Below are 18,147 nucleotides of genomic sequence, written 5' to 3'. Positions count from 1 at the left end.
TGAAACTTTTAAATTTAAAAGTACCTCTTTATTTCTTCTTTACAAACATCACATGAAAATAGTGGTTTTCTTTAATTTATATTTGTAACTTTTCAGTATCTTCATTACACTTTTCCACTTCTGTATAATAGATACCCATCTTCTAGACTTCCTATGGTCCTAGAAAGACTTAACTTCCTAATTAAAGAACAGTCTTTGCTTATGACATTCTTAATTTATACTTCTCCTCTGGTAATAAAATGCTTGGGCTTCCACTCTTCCTATTCCCAACCTACGCTCTTATGACTATTCCTAATGTTAATTACACATGAAATGACTGAACTGTTTGATGACCCCTGAGTGTTTACTCCCTTGTACACACCAATAAAGAAAAATGTGTATAAAACTCTAACAGACTTCATTATAAATCATCTTATTTAATATTTTTTATCATGAAATTCATTTAAAAAGTCACTGTTCCAATGGAAAAAAAAGCAGAAATGGGTTTATGACTAGATTGGGCATGGTAATATTTCACTAGGTGGCAGGATTTTAGGTTTGACTTAGACTCTAAATGTTTTCTCTTGAGGGCTGTCTTTTCCCCTTTCTCTAAATTAATAAACATTTCCTGAACTGAGATGGGCAGTCACCTAGGCAGCATCTAGTATACACAAGGACTCTATACAACTGCAACACAAAAGCCTGCAGAGCAGTTATACTTTAGTTAAAGCCTTGAGAAAAAAACCAAAACATAAACATATCCTTTGATAATTGGAAAAAGCGTATTGAAATTTCTATTCAATTTCATAGCACATAATAAGCAATTTTAGCTATTGTCTACCCAACATACTGTGATCACAATACTATAGCAATATGCTGATTTGGAAGTGTGTTGAATCTTTCAGTTACAAATTTCTTTTAGATAGCAGTGGAAAGTTAATATTATATGTTAGCAAGTGAAGTGACTAGAGAATTTCAAAACAGTGAACACAGGCATCTTTTTTCTAGGTCTCTTTACTGTGACATGCACACAGTGCTCATAAAACACCTGACATTTTTCTACTCTAATCTTAAGCTATGTAGAATCCAATAAACTTATGTCTTCTGCAGAGGTGCAGTCATTGTGCTAAAAGCTTCCTCAGGGACCAGTCATACACAACAGCCTTGACCGTTCCTTCCTTCTACTTCTTGCCCCAACTCCAACAAACCATTACCTAATGTTTCCAGAAAAGTAATGCTTCCTACAGAGCAACAACAAGCAATTAATAATTTGCCATTTAACAAGAAAATTTGGTAAGCTCCTTCCAAACAACAAGATGGGTTAACCCAGTCATCATCACTGTACCCAGAGGTTTGGGAACAAGTTCTGGGAAAAAAATACATTTCAAAATTAAAGATAAGGTTTTTGTCATCTGCTGGGAAGTTTTAAGCCGACGATTAGCATTTGTCAGTTTGAAACCCTCACTCAGTTATTTTACTCATTTTAGCTTTTGTATGTGATAATGCAAGAAGACCGTACAGAACCAATCACATTCCCTTGATTACAAGAAACCAGCAGGATCTGCTACACTTGGAAATCCTAGTCAATAGAGTTTATAAAGCACTGCTCCATGCACAATGGAATTTAGAGAGTACGGTTTCCTGTGGCTCTCTCCTGTGGATTTTATCATGCTTAATAATGTGTTCAAATTCAGAGACTGTGGCCCTTCCCACACTGGTGGCAATGATTTGGGTTTCTCATTTCAAACCAAATATTTTTATGTAACTGCATAGAAGTGTATCTCGTAGACATCTACCTTCAGGGCATGTTCTATCTCATACTGGACAAAAGATTAAAGAATTAGAAGAAAATTAATGATACATTTGCACACGTTTCATGCCACGGAATGAAATGGCCATTATTTAATAGCTTTGTCAAGTTAGATAAATATTAACGTAAGTCTTTCTAAAATGTAGTAACACTGGGGAACTAGAACCTGAGGTCATGTTTCTGTCGAAACAAAACAAATACAAGTTGCGGAGGAGGGTGATAATGAAGAAGTGGCCAAAAAATTCCAAAGCATTCTGCTGTTGCATTTACCGTAAACTTTAACTTACAGGATTAAAGGACTGAACAAAACCCAATATTTTTTTATTATTCTTTAAAATGTATGATGTTTACCATATCTTTCTGTTTCATATTTAATGAAAAAATAAAAATACAAGCCTCCTAACATATGCCACCAATGCTAACATACTACTACAACAAAAACATGTTTGTTGAAAATATAGCTACTAAATGGTAAATTCCAAAGATTACAAATTTCCTCTAACTCCAAAAAGTCAGACTCTTTTTTTTTCCCCTCCAAGTGCCCTCGCTCCCAGATATTGAAATAAATTGTGGCATCACGTAATGCAATAAATATATTTTAATTATATTGTATTGCATTACTGATTTGTTTTAAACCTTTAACTTCTTTGGGAATATATAAGGCATATTGTTCATTATTCCTTAATACTACAGTCAGATCCCTTGGCACTGCTTTGTTCTCACTGATAAACCTTGTGTTTACTTATTTAAGTTGGCAAAGATGGATGAATTGTTCCTCATAACAAAAGAAATATATAAGAAGGAGATTAATGGAAAAATCTTTTATGCTCAGTGGCAGAAATAATCCAAGTGCAAGCAAAGGCAGCTAGTTGACAGCAATTTCATCTACTATTTGTGTTATCTCTTGCAGTCAGGAGGATTCTCTTGCCAACCAAAATTCAAACTACTTAATTTCAATACAAACATTTTCATAGGTGCCACCAACCATTCTCACTTAATAAATAAATAAATAAACATGCAGTATAAAGCTATGGATATGTTTGGTTTAATTCTTTGCATTTCATTTAAATAAAGTATGTTTATTGTATGCTATGTTTTACATTGAAAGAACTAGTAGACCATGGAGTCAGGTATTTAATACCTTCAACAGTTTTAATTACTTCAAACAATATTTCATTAACTGGCAAAAAGTATATAAACCAAACAACCATTGCAAGATACCACTTAGGGAGCAAAGGACTAACAACTTGCTTTCTTATAATTAATTTGTACTTCTTTTTTAAAAAAAACCCAAACATCAAACAAGAAATTTAATGCACTATTTTATCTCTAAAAAGGAATAGAATTACATCCTAAAAAATACAAACATTTCAATTCATAAATGTTTTTCTACTTAGTCTAAATCCAAGGATGAAAAGGTACACAGTCAAAGACAAAAAATTCAACAACTGTTCTGTAGTTCCTGTTCAAAAACTGTATTGCAAACCCAGAAGTGAATTAAGAAATTCTTCACAGTACTGAGGTTTCAGGTGCAATTAGAAACAGTATAGAAGAAAAGTAGGGAGGGATGCACAGAGAAAAGCAAGTAAATCCTTTGTGTACTTGAAAAGAAACAATTCTACTTTTCAGACACTTTCTTGCCCCAGATCACATGAGCAGATTTTGAAAAAAATGCAGCACAGCATGGAATTAAGAAATATTTATCTCAGTTTTGCAAAACTGCCTTATGTTTTTTGGCTTCTACATAGATTCTCAGCCATTTAGGAGACACTACAATCTGTCTGAAGTGTGTACAAGTTTCATTCTTGCAATAATGATAAATACAGTCATCCCAGGTAATCATATGCTCCTGGTCACAAGAATTCATGTAATAATAGATACATTCTCATTGCTATACAAAGGCCATCTCTCTGAGCACCTAAAAAAACAATACGGTATTTTAGAGACCACATAGGACAGAGAGGTGCCAGAAATACTGCAAAATACAGAAGATGTAGAACTATCTTCTTTTATATGTAGCACAGTACAGCCTTTACACCTGCCAGCCTGGGCCCTCCTTAGTGTACTACTGTGCAGGAAAATCAGTGAAGAGACCCTATTTTTGGCCATGTAACATTACATATTTGAGTCATTTCGATCAGCTTCTCCAACACGCCTTTTATTTCTGATCAATATTTTTCTAGTTCTAAGTGAAACTACATGTGCCTACTGCTAACAGCCGACAGAATCCAATGAAATTCAGAAGGTACTATGTGTGTGTGTGTGTGTATATATATATAATCTATATCCTGTTTTCTGCAGACACTTGGATGCAGACTTCATCAAGAGGGAGTTCACAGTGGTCACTGCACATATGTCACTCTGCAAACACTTTTAACACTCCTGTCATCTCAGTTTAAATGGAACTTAAGAGAACTAATAATTAAGAATTTAACTGAGAGGATTTTCAACCACAGAGGCAGAAAACTAGTAGAAAAATGGCGGAAAATTTACTTTAAATATATGATTTCAAGGATGTGTTTGAATTCATCAGGTTGCAGGTTTTTTTCTCAAGTTTGGCAAGGAAAAAAGCACTTTTAAAAATTCAAAATACGTATGCCTATGTATTTCTTGAAAAAATCCATCTGAAATAGACTTTGTAAGACGAAAGTAAGTTCTAGCATAGAAACAGAGATACAATCCTATGGGCTTATACACAGTCAGTAAGGAAAATAAAAACAACATGAAACTAAGCAACCACTTCAAAGCCTTTCTAATTACAAAGAACAACGTATTTTTCAGAAGAAAAAAGGGCAGAAATATCTAAAATATTTCACAAAATAATCAGAACACTTTCTGAACTCTTCAAAATGCTTTTAGCATTTTAACCTTTTAGGTTACATTTGGTTTTACTTTTCAGAAAAGCATGATTCAGGAATACAACAGATTGCATATTGATGACTCAGATAAAGCTAAAAAACTCCAACATAGTGGTAAGAAACCACAAACCCAAAAATCCTATGTCATGCTAGGAACTATTCCAGGACCTTTGGCAACTGAAGGAGTACAAAACCTTTACAAAGTTTTAATAGAATTATGTTTCCTTTTATGATCACTTATGACATCTTTTTATTTTCATTTAAGAGGGGAAAAAACATGCAGAAGCAAAGTGTATTTATCTTTAAAATACAGCACTGAAGATTATAAACTGAAATACATATAACCAATATAACCAATTTTTACTGACATAACACTATGCTTTATTGTCTAAAATAACGTACTAAATCCCAAGATCATAGAAGTCCCCCCTAGAAATCCATAATACCATTTTAAAAGAAGCAATTCACTCATTTCACAAGTCTTGGTAAACTACCATTACTTAGGTACTATAAAACTACTGACAGTAAGCAAGTTATATAACGCGCAGGGATTATTTCTATTATTTTCCTTTAAATGTCTTTCAGTCACACATAAAAGCCTTCTCTAACCTCTCAATATAAGCGCAAAATGTATCCAAAGAAAAATCAATGTTGGCAATGTAAGTGAAAAGCACCACCATTTTTTTTCATTTCTGTTCACTCTAAAAATCTAACTCATCTTTGGTAAGTGAAATGAGTTGCCAAGATATAACTCAACCATCATTCCCTACACCTGCTTTCTGTATTATATTCATTACCTGAATAGTTTACTAAATTGTATCAGCTAATGCAGAATGCTTTTGCATTTGAAAGGTCCTTTCTTTGAATATTTTAGATTTCTGACAAATACAGGGAAGACTCACGATACCATGTGTGAAGAGTCATGATTCAGGAGGAGTCCAATCAGATTAACGAACTGTGATTTATGTCATCTTATTTCAAATTACTTACTTTTAGACATCTAACCATCACAGTGCAATTTATTAGACCTTTCTTCAAAGCAGAGGAACAACTTTCCAAGCACTCTTTTTTTTATGACTGAAGGTGGAGGAAGTTCTAGAAATCACCTTTTAGATTACATAGTTAGGAAAAAGAATTCCATCAACACTGTCCAATATTAGTTCCAGATACATTCATTTCAGTAACTTACCCTCTACAGTCAGAGTACCCATTTTGGATTCCAAGAAATCAAACAGTGTGCTTGGTGCAGATGGTCTGGCATTTCCTAGCTCTTCTTCATCTTCAGCTCTTATTCTGCCTCGGCCCTTCCCTTTACCTGTAAGCATCAAAAGTTTTTTGTGAATGGGGAATAAATAAATAAAAAAAGTATACACTTTTTCATTTAATTTATAAAATGTTTGTATTTTCTGTCTTTAAAAAAATCTGTCATGGACAAAATAGATAGAACAAGGGAGGACATTTTTAAAATAAAAGAGGAGAGATTTAGACTAGATGTTAAGAAGAAATTTTTTAATGTGAAGGTGATGAGGCTCTGGATGGAACAGACTGTCTATAGAAACTCTGGATGCCCCACTCCTGAAAGTGTTCAAGGCCAGGCTGATGGGGCCCTGGGTGACCTCATCTAGTGGGTGGCATCCCTGCCTGTGGAGGGGAGGTGGAACAACATGATCTTTAAGGCCCCTTCCAACCCATGTCTTTCTGTGATTTTAGGATACGCGTATTTCCCATTTAAGGATATTCAAATCTGTGACTTCCAATTCAAATGAGAATATAATGCACAGAGGTCTTTCTTAGGTATTTGCTTTCCGGTTTGCGATGCATTCTAACTTGAAGGAAAAACATACAGATATGCCTTTCTATAACTACATTAGTAATCCACCATACACAAAGTCCTTTGCTTGTAAACACTGTTTTAAAGCACCTGTTTTCAAGTTTTACCTCTAGGTGGTGGTCCCTGAATGGGTTTCTGTTTACTGTTGTTCAGAAGAAAATTTAATGCTGCCTCTAGGCTGTTACTGTTATCCATAAGTGCCTGCCTTGCTGCTTCTTTGCTGAAACCCATTTCTGTTATGTGTTTTAGAGCCTTTTCATCAACCTGAAATAAAAGATACACACACAACTAATAAATACAACAAAGACTCTAAATCCACCAGATTTTACATTAATTTTTCTTTAATTTTTAACTGAAATACTATTCCTTATTTAATTGATGATAAATATTTCAGTTTTATATAAAATCTTCACATACAATCTCTCTTACATCCAAACAACCAGCTAATAAAGGTTTGAGGTTTTTTAATATTATTATGATTTTTAATTCATTCATTTTCAGTTCTACTGTTTTGTGCTTTCAAGCACGAATTCTCCTAGTCTAGATGAAAACTAAAAGGAATATCTTAAAATAATACTGGTATCAAAACTAGCATTTGCTCATATTTGAACCCGTTCACAGCTTTTACAGACAATACAAAACCCAGTTACACAATTCTTAAAACATGGAGAAAATATAATTGGCTAAAGGTTTTGTAGAAGAAAGCAAAGAAGTACAAACAATTTACTTCTACAGAAATCCAGGTTTTGTTATTCTGAACTGTATAGAGCACAATGACAAAAAGGCAAAGCAGGAATCACAAAGCATCAAGTATAGAAAACAGCCTGACATCTGCTTTAAAGCACTCATGTGAAAACTGCCTCTTCCAGACTTACATGCAACAAAACCAAAATGCGACTAGGCCCTCTGTCCTTCCTTATCCCATATCCAACCAAAATGACACCAGTAACCCATCTACTGGAACAGTTGCAATCAAATACACTCTTAATTGGAATCCCATCAATACAACACTGTGTCTACAAATTCCAAAATATGACCCTCCAGAAAAAAACCTCCAAACCTAGTGGAATCTAACCTTTAAGATACACATCTAAAGTTTCCCGGGTAACTTTTTAACCCTCAAATCACACTAAAGCTCCTAACTATCTCAGAAATACACAAAAGCACCTTAAGTACTCTAAATAGCCTTCAAAGTCTTTATTCCTTGAGGTATTTTAATTTTATTTTTGTTATATTTGTTTTTTGGTTTTGAGTAATGAGCAGTTAAGGTTCCATTTAAATCTTCCACCTTACCAGTTCTCGGTAGACACCTTCATTCTTCCCCTCAGGTTTTGCTATCTTCTCTTTCTGGAACAGTTCCCTGTTTCGATTCCCTCCAGCACTCACACTGAGATTACTTCTGCTACTACCACCACCTCCTCCAAACGTCTTGGTCTTCAGATAAGCACAAAAATAACATTTCAGCAAACAGAACTTACAAAAATAAGCCTCAATATTAGTAGAAAAGGTGCAGTAAATTTGTTGCATTGGCATTTTTATGATTATGCTTTGCATCAACAAATAAAGCACTAATTTACACACACAAAAGATTAATTTATTAGGTAGGTTTTTTTCCCTGTGTCCAAAGAAGGCTGTAGAAAGGGTATATAATTTTAGTTTTTATGACTTACAAAGCAGATTTCAAAACTAAACTAAAAGGAAAACCAAAGGAGGACAAAAATCTGACACATTAGAACTAAACTTCCTAGCTATTCTTTCAGACTGAGGACAGGGAATCATCAGGTTTTTGAGAATTGAGAAAGACAGACCAAAATTGATAGTCTGCATTAATTAGTTAAATCTTATTAGCTAAATTCTAAAGCCCACATTTTTTAAAGTGGTATCAAAATCATATCTTCAATAAAACACTATGATATATTTATTTGCTTTATTCTAAGAACATAGCCATCAATCTAAAAGGACTCTCTTTTTTAAAGATTCAGGAGTAGAATTATAAGCAGTCATATATCAGAAAGCATTTGTCATTTAATACTCAAAATAACAAGAAAAGATCAATCATGGTAAGTAAAACGCTGTAACACATGCATTCTAACCTCCTTGCTCTTTGCTACTTCTGCAATAGCAGCTGTTCTCTGCTTTTCAAATTCATCATTGTCCACAACAGTTTTTACAGCATTTGTCATTTGCAGAGTCTTTCTGCGATCAAGGTCTCTGCTATCCACTTGCACATGAGATGCACATTTCTGAAAATGTAAAAGAATTTTTTAATTAACTTTTCTGCCTACTGTCATTTTAAAAAGACCAAAGTATTACTGCATTAGATTAGTAAAACTTAAGATAAAGAATATGATCACAAAAATGTACACCTAGGACAGCTAGATCTGTTTTTGCTAAAAGCACACTTCTCTGGTGCACTAGGAAGGCCAAAAGAAGGCTTTTCCATTTTAAGCTTAGCTCACAACATGGCTGGTACAATTCTTGGAAATACTTTTGGCATTTAAGGAGGGACTACGTTAGTGCCTACATAATCTGACTGGCACAATCAGAGACTCCACACACAAAATAAGTTTGAAATTGAGAGGAAAAATGTCAAATAGAAACTAGTGCAACAAAGTGACAGGATTAACACCTTTCTTTTAAAATACATTTTTTATATCCAAGTCATCATGATCTAAGGTGTTTTGATAGCCTGATTTAACTGGAACCATGTACTCTGGATATCATAATATAAGTTCTTCCATAAAATGACAAGGAGAAGTACACTATACCTGCCCAAAAGGTACAAAAGGAGGAGGACCGCCTTCTGTTCCAATGTTAGTCCTATTGTGTTTCGCCAAACTCTGTAAAATAACATTGATGATTAATAAACTGCAAACAGAAAACAGATTATATGTTAAGCGGCTCTATTTCAGAAAGTACAGGAAATTTGCAAGATGGACATTTTAAGCAGAAAAAAATAATATCCTTAAAATCCTGGGGTACTTAGGTTAAGAAGAAGGTTGCATGAGGGGCAGAGAAATGAAGAAAATTATGGAATTCTGCATAATCATTAAGGCGACTCATAGAGCAAATGTAGAAAATTCAGTTATATACCCAAATCTACACTACTAGAACAAAGCAGCACACAAATAGGCAGCAGACGTTTCTTTACATAGTGCCCAGTAAACCTGCTGTCACTAGAGATTGTAAAGACACACAGATTCAGCATGTTTAAAAAAGAATTGGACCAATTCATCCTAAAGAAGGTAAGGTTCACGGGGATCTAATCAATTTACACAAACAACTGCAGGGAGAATGTAAAGAGACTGGTTCTTTTCAGTGGTGCCCAGGCAGAAACTGAAACACAAGGGGGTTCCTCTGAACATCAGAAACCATTTTTACTGAGGGTGACTAGGTACTAGCACAGGTTGCCAAGGGATGTTGTGGAGTCACCATCCTTGGAAATACTCAAAAGCTGCCAGGACACTGTTCTGGACAACGGGCTTTAGATGGCCCTGATGGAACCAAATAACCTCCAGGCTCAACCTCTCTGTGAAATTTATGATCCCTTGCATAAGTGAACACAGAAAAGATGAGTCAGAATTGTATCCCTGGATAAAACATAATACAGCAATTCTGGATGCTAAGGCTTTATAAGAGCTCAGGCTGTGCTCTCTCCCTAAAAAACATCTCCTTTTTGCCACTGCTGGAAACAAAATACTGTGCTGCCAGGAAATTTCCCCAATAACCTTCTAAAAAGCATGGTATATATGCTAAATTGATAAGGAGGTCTTTGGATCACAAAGACCATAACAGTAAGCCTACCAATCACTGATACTCAGTATTGATAGAACAAGTGCTCTAAACTCTTCAGTTTGAGTGACCTAGGCCTGAAAATGTAGCATTCTCCAATAATACAATTACTTGTTAAAAACAACAGCCAAAAGATGTATTTGTAAAACATTGCATTAAACTATCTGTTCATAAGTTGATAAAAGTTTTTCTCATTCTCTAAAAATTACAAGAACAGCAGCAGCCTGGAAGAGAAAGCCATTCACTGTAATTGACATTTGATTATGTGTTAATTATTGTGTATTACACAGAAATATTTGGTTTCAGAAGTGGAAAAAGGAAGAACAGGTCCTTAATGCTGTTAAAATGCTCCAAAATTGCATTTCCTATAATGCATCTGTTTTATCATCTTCATTTTTTATTATCCTTTTTCCCCCACTGGACAGTCATGAATGATTACATACAACATTGTCAGAGACGATATTATTTACTTAGGGCTATATACGACATTTACCTATATACTTATTACACTGATGTAAAATTGATTTAAGTCCATCAAGTGAGAACTGCAGTATAAACGTGAATATGTTTTGAGTTTTTTAAACTAAGTAATGGATCAATTTAGCTAATACATACCCAAATTAAAACTTTTGGTCCACTCCTTTCAAGTTAACTACTTTTATTCAGGAGCCAAAGACCATTTTCTAAATCATTTATGGTTATTAAGTTCTTTCAAGGCTGAAAAAAAATATAATAATCCTTTTCTTCTTGCCTCAGAGCAAAAAAACACTGATAAAGTATTCGATAAATTATTCAAAACAAAGCACTTAGTGCAAATATCGTAAAATTTTTCTGCTTTAGAAGTAATCAGTTCCCTTAAAATGCTGCCTTAGAATTATGAGCTAACCAAGGGTTGATCACTGTAGCATGTTCATACCTTTCTGTATCTATTAACTGAAGCAGCACAGTACAGCAGTGATTTCACAGCCAAGCTGCTTCACTTCCCCAAGGAAGACACTCTAGGTCCAGTAAACCCTACACTTATTTCAGTTTTTATTTGTTTGCTTGTTTGTTTGTACCTAGAGAAATGCAAGCAATTTTGGAATGAACTCCCACACTGAATCAATTTATAATAAAAAAAATACTATGTGTTAGCCTAAGAACTCAAGCATCAGATCATAGTTAATGCCTTATGTCCTACAATCAGGAAGAACATGCTGAAGTCTACATTTTTCTTTCCCAAATCAGAATCAAGAAAACACATGGAAGAAAAAGACTGTTCTAATCTACCACTCAAACATGCAACTGGGCAAATAGCAAAAGCACCCTTAAAATTGACTGCCTATTTACTACTTATTTAGCTACATGGATTTTGAATCGTAACAACTTATTGCATAAAGCTGTTACCCATAATGAAAGAACTGTAATGGTCTAATGGTAAACAAGAGCCCTGACATTTTCTTCCCAAGTAATACTGTCTGCTGAGAAGTGAGAGCAGCTGCTTTGGAAATGACATTTCATATTGCATGAAATACAAAGCAACCAGGCAACAAGAATGGTATTTTTTAACTTACAATTAAATATGTTCATAGCACAGTAGTAACAATCATTTACAATAAACTGTGTTACAAATACATTTAGTATGCTTCTTTTACCCTTTCTGCTGTATCTGCATTGTGACATTAAAAATCTATTTCCTAGGGAATCTCTTAAGAAACAAAGATTTTACAATATGAGACTGAACTAGGTATTATGTTCTACTGTATCCTCACACTTCTTTCTGATATGAATTTTGAAGTATACATAAAACTACTCCCTTTTCCCATCAGGTAACCTCAATATTTAGCCCTACCTTCACCAAAACAAAAGACTCATTAAGTATACTAGAGAACTTTAGTTTTAGATAATCAGCAATTCAACAGATTCTATGTTTTAAAATTATAAGAGCCTATTAAACACTCTCACCAATCATCTCAGCAAAATTTGCTTCAGACTTCACTTATATTTTGTCTGATATTTTGATTAACGGCAATACAAAATACTGTTTTTTATAAGAAGGGTACCAGCAATATCTCACAGATACTGATCCTTCATGTTTGAAACACCAGTCACCACTAGAACATGAGAAACTCCATAGAGCAACAGTTATTTGGAACCATATTTTCACCTAAAGATGTCCATGACACTTTACTTTCTATTTCCAAATAGAAAAAAAAAGATCTCACAGTAACAGTCTCATTTACACTGACACTTGAAAAAAATTGAAATTTACAGACAAGCATTTACCTTATGATAAAACTGAATGCTAAAAGGAATAGCACATTTATTCCTCATTCAGTGTGATAATACTGCATTCATTCTACATATGCTATATTTCTGTAGTGTGAGTCTCTCATTACTAAAACTTGATTCCTCCTGAAAGCAACCTGAATGGTCTGAATGGAACAGAACAGTAATGCAACCCAACAACTAGAAGCTGACAGGTAAGTGCAGGGGCTAACTTAAGACTAGGTAAACAATTTCAATTCTAGAGTTTCAGAATATTTGGCTCAATAGCCAAACTTTAACCCTTATTTCATCATTTACACGAGAAGCCAAATTAACATATCTCAGACATTCTAGAAGCAAGAAAATAAAACACTGGCTTCAAAACAAGTAATTTTGAATAGTCGCACAAATAAAAGTTTTCTGTCTTTTTATGTAAACACAGTTCAGCATTTTATGTATGCTTCAGTGGCAAGATTAGACAAGGAGTGGTAATGTCCTTTGTCACCTCTCAGGTATTTTAGCAACCATGCTTATTTGTCCACGTTCTCTTCTGCAAAGCCTTCTGAATAGGACAAAAACACTGAATTCATGGGGAAATTGCTATCATGTAGCATCTGGCTTCTATAGACTTGTTTGAGCCCTATCTGTCTAGCTGTCAGTCTGGATATAGAACTGGAACTACAATTTCCAGTGGTCATGGTTCACCTGTCCAAACTGATTTATTGTCACCCAGAGGTTTTCACATAGCCACGTTCATGTGCTGTGAGCTGGTCAACGAGAAAAAGAAAATGATACTCCGGCAAGCTCCAAGATGGAACAAGCGAGTTGAGGGGATAGCAAGAGGCAACAGTTAGTTACCCTTCTATATCTTACCAGAGCAAATGAGATACAGTTACCACTCAGTTAAACATATCGCATAAGGTCAACAGAACTGGCTCACAAGTGTTGTAGTCAGCAGCACACCAATGGTTATTAAATGGTTTGCTTTCTTGCAGATACAGCATGTTCCAAGTTATTTCTTGATATTGGTTTCAAAAACAAAATAATAATTATAAAGTAAGAATTATTTGTTGAAGTCCAGATAGAAGAAATATGAAAACAGACTGTTAATCACCAAGAAAGCCAACCAATTCTATTGACCCTTGTCTTACAAATTAGATGGCATTCTTAAGAACACATTAGTTCCATGTGTCTCCCTTCTGTCCCCATCAATATTAAAACTCACAAGACTTTATGTTAAGTAAGAATAAAAATTATAGACTGGGATATTTCTGCTGTTGGTCCCAGAACTTCATTTAAAACCAGGAATGGCTTTTTAAAAAAACAAAAACAAAACCAAAAACCAACCAAACAATTTTCAACTATAAAAGCACAAAGATGCCAAACAGAATCTACAACAATGAACACTGTGTAACTCAAAAATCCAAATAAATTTTGGCTCAGTTTGATGAAATCTAAGAAGTGCAACCAAATGCCGAAGAAGGTTACCTGCAACAAAAACTACTGAGCTCCACTTAACATCAGCAACAATAAAAGAAGTACTTTATAGAGAAGGACTGTCATGTTCATAAGCAGCTACTCCATTTCATCAGAGATGTGGATGCAAAAATACAGAGATGAGTGTGGTAGCAGTAGCGATAACTGATCTGGCAAGTATTTGGGACCAAATACTTCCTGCCTTAAGAACTTCCACTCATTTGTGAGAAAATGTATGAAATAGTATTCCTGCAGTCACTTCTATTGTAGTGGGACATGAACCAAAGCAAAGGACCTTACACGTATTTTTGGCTTGTTGAAAGAATTCAAAACTTCCAATTTGTCTTTGTATCCATAAATTTATCTAAAGTACTGATGAAATCTGCAATACAAAGGTTACCAACTTCAGTGCTTTCTGTACACTTATTCTACTATTTTTGCCTCAAAAATACACAGACTGAAGATGGTAATTGTAAAAGGCAGCATTCTGTAATGTTTTGGTACCAAATACACTGTTTAGGAAAGCAACCACCCATGACTGTACCAAAATAAATTTAATATACTTAATTAACGGTTTCAATCCCTGCAGAATATGTAAAGGAATCAGTTCCTGCACAACAATCACTTTTATTTTCTTAATTTGCAACATTACACATAAGACCTACTTACATATATCTGGTTGCAGCCCTAAAACTATTGTGACAGAACAGTCCTAAAAGGACTTTATCATAAAAAAACTTCACAGTCAGCACATTAATCTTGATGTCATTAAATGTAATATACATTCTGTAAAACAAGCATTTGCAGCGGTGTTACCTCACCCTTTGTAATTCCCATTTTTCTATAAGATGCTCCACTTCACCTCCAAGAACTGCTGTGTTACTGTCATCCAGCAGCAAGAACCCATTTCTCACTTCAACAGTTCCTGAAAGCTTAATTTTTGTTCCAGGTGGAGTGTTCAGGCTAGAGGTAGAAACAAAGCCAAATATTTCAAATACATTTATTAATATTCTGCCACAGAGAAACATATAAAAATACTTCTATTACATTTCCAACATTTCACATGCCATAATAAAAAATTAGCATCAAAAACCTTTGCAATAATTCCTTGAGTATACACAGTACTTTTTCAATAGCTTTACTGGAACACTTCCAACTCATTACACAAAAATATTATATTGCAAATTAGACTCTAACAGAGATGAATGCTTGCAAATTGTCTGCTTGGTTAAACCCCAATTTCACAATACCAAACTAAGGATGTGATTTGTTTAGACTAAGAGAAGATAGTCTTAAGACAACTGACTTTAAGTTCTTCATCCTAGTATGTATTTATAGTTAATAGAGGATCTCCAGATGGTTAATAATCTCTTTTTTTTTTTTAGACATTTAACTTAGGAGAAAAGGAAGAGTGGTTAGAAAGGAAGTTTTCTATATGTTGCTAACAGTCAGGACTGTACTAGAATAAATATAAAAACCCTGCATCTCAGAGGGCTTCTTCTCTCATTACTCTGTAATTTAAAAACATTATGAATACTTTCTGTCATCAGTTTCCACAAGGAGGTACCTTATCATCTCATGTGACTCTACCCTATGAAAAGCAACAGTAGAAGTATAAAAGAATCATGCATCTCCAACCCATAACTGACAGACAGAACAATCTGCAAAACTGCTTTCTTATGAGAAACAGGACACAGTCACTTATAACTTTTCAACTGAGAGGCAATAATATCTTTAAAATATGCTAAAGCTACTGTTGCAAACACAGGCTCATACCACATGGTGAGGCACAGTCATAGTGGAGTCAGCCAATTACAGCACCAGTGGCATTTACCTTAGCAATTTTAGTGGATTTTCTGTATTGTTCAGATAAAAAAAAAGAAAATGAGATCAAACAAACAAGCAAACATGCAAGAATACAGAAAAAATTAAAATTATGCATGCGGGGAGGGGTAAAAGAAAACCATAGTCAAACCATTGTCATTAAAAACCTACAATTTAAAATAAAAATATGATTTTTTAAAAATTAATTTATTTAAAGAAACACTATGTACTGAAAGAGTGTATTATTCCAGGACAATAGTCCAGTTTCAAACCTGTAACAACTACATATAACACTAATTGATTTTTCATATGTTACTCAAAAAAAAGAGCTCACAACATTACTAGAGTGAAGAATTTGCTAACATTTTCCAAATTTTATCAAAAAGTTTTCAAATAATGTCTTGTACTGTGTGTTCAACTTTAAATATTTTGTGATCTAGAATCTACTTACACAGGAGTCTGTTTGCCTTCCTTTACTGCTCTCTTTATATTCGCATTGGAATATGATATTCCAAGTTCTGCTGGCTCAAGCTAAAATTAAAATATCATTAAATGTTCTGACAGCACCACTCTAAACTGCAAGCTGGCTCCTGCTCAGAAGGAGCAGTTTAACAGTAAAAGATGACATTCAAAAATTAAGTATGTGTGTATATATATCTAAATACAAAACTGTTGCAGCTAACAGAAAAAGACAGAGGAAGACTTTTGTTTCCAAAGGAATCTGAACTAGAGAAGTGCATAGCACACCATGACTCTAAAGACTAAACACTAGAAGCATCTTCATAACCAAACACAAAAAAAATCCCCATGTTCAATAGTAATTAGCTCTCTTACCCTTCACTATTAACAGAAGAAATATTCAAGTGAAAGGCTTGCCCATGGTTAAGCAGCATTAGCTGCATTAGTTTAGGTGTGTCAGGTCTGTGACACTCCTGCTGCAAAGGTCAAACAGAAGATCTGCTACAACTAAAAACTGGGAATTTGGCCCAAGTTTACACACACCCAAAATGCTGTGTGCCATGAATCTACAACTCAGTAGATGGTTGCAAAAATCCACCTTCTTCCACTATGTACTTCAGCATAAACAGTACTGTAAATTACATTCAGATCTACCTTTGTGTGCTGAATTTAAGTTTCTCCTTTACACTTAAAATCCAAAAAGGAAGTTTTGTCAAGTGATTCTTTTCATATATTACTAAGGACACTTCCATTACTTCAAGGACATTTAAGTATCAGAGCAAAACTTGGAAAAAAAAGTTGTTCACCTTATTTTTGACATGCTACTGTATTCTATAGCTGTGCAGCTTGTGTGTCCATCCGTCATCTGTAAACGTAACATTCTGGGAGCAGCCTGAGATTCTTCGTTATCCTTTGGTGCAGCAACATTTCGAATTTTCTGTATTTGCAGAACACAAGGTCCTTCTAGCTAGATATGTGAAAAAGAGAAGACAAGACTGTTAACACTGTTAAGCAAACACTGTAATATCTAGACACACTAACAGATGCCCCCAGGCAAGGAAAAGTGTGATTTTAATCAGGCAGTCATGTTCAATTTCTATCACTCATGTACTGCATGTTCTACAGCATGATAAAAATTGCTTTTTCAGAGAAACAGTTGTGATGCTCCACACATCTCTGAGATATCAGTTATGAAAAAAAATGAATGAAAACAGTAGAGGAAGTAAACAAACAAAAACACAAATACTGTCACTTCCAATATAGTGTGGAGTCCAGATAATTTTTCACACGCTGTACCCACAGGGTCTCACTGACAATGTTTTCTGAAGAAAATAAAAACAACTTAGAAGACTATTGGTTTGGATCAAGAGTAAATTTTGAGTGCAACTGCTTTGTAAACACTAACTAGAAACACAGCTTCTTCAAACAGTGATAATCAAAACATACTAATTTCAGGGGATATCACTTATCTGTTGGTTCCAAAAACAAACAAACAAACAAAAAACAACCCACCACAAACACAAAACACCAAAATAAAACAAAATAAACCCACCCAGAAAACCCCAAACACAAACCTACTAACCAAATCACTTTATCACATTTCAGCTATATCTGAGTCATTTTGATTTCTCTGAAAAATAAAAAGTAATTGTCTGTTGCAGCTCAACTATCTCTAGCTCCTAAGAGCAGAAAAGATGAAAAAATGAACATTTCATCAAGTTCCATGGTTGGAGAAACAGAATAGGTAGCCCAGAAGAACACAAGAGTAGAAAAATAAGGAGGTAAATATAAAGAAAAATTAATAAATAAAAGAATAAAAGCAAAGTAGCTTTACTATGATGACAATAGAAGGCCTGATGTAGCAATCACTC

The 18,147-nt window shown here is 34.4% G+C and overlaps 1 protein-coding gene across 3 annotated transcripts in view; it reads right to left on the bottom strand.

Annotated features, from left to right (window-relative positions):
• The window catches only part of TDRD3 (tudor domain containing 3), a 102,253-nt gene that overhangs the window by 30,665 nt on the left and 53,441 nt on the right, over window positions 1-18,147 (bottom strand). For all 3 annotated transcript variants that reach the window (XR_003572269.1, XM_027892893.1, XM_027892894.1), the window contains 7 exons: window positions 17,083-17,243; window positions 14,815-14,956; window positions 9,247-9,318; window positions 8,572-8,721; window positions 7,772-7,912; window positions 6,586-6,742; window positions 5,837-5,962 (listed from right to left, as the gene is read on the bottom strand). Coding sequence is in view for 2 of the 3 variants with exons in the window: in XM_027892893.1 (XP_027748694.1) it covers window positions 5,837-5,962; window positions 6,586-6,742; window positions 7,772-7,912; window positions 8,572-8,721; window positions 9,247-9,318; window positions 14,815-14,956; window positions 17,083-17,243 (949 nt within the window). In the remaining variant the exon portion in view is untranslated. The remainder of the gene's footprint in view (window positions 1-5,836; window positions 5,963-6,585; window positions 6,743-7,771; window positions 7,913-8,571; window positions 8,722-9,246; window positions 9,319-14,814; window positions 14,957-17,082; window positions 17,244-18,147) is intronic.

This window comes from Empidonax traillii, unplaced genomic scaffold (genome assembly GCF_003031625.1).
Source record: "Empidonax traillii isolate 1590-97213 ecotype Southwest subspecies unplaced genomic scaffold, ASM303162v1 scaffold373:size1354568, whole genome shotgun sequence".
In the NCBI taxonomy this organism is placed as follows: Eukaryota; Metazoa; Chordata; class Aves; order Passeriformes; family Tyrannidae; genus Empidonax; species Empidonax traillii.
Note: the sequence above shows the minus strand (reverse complement) of the source record. Positions and strands in the feature narration are given on the sequence as shown.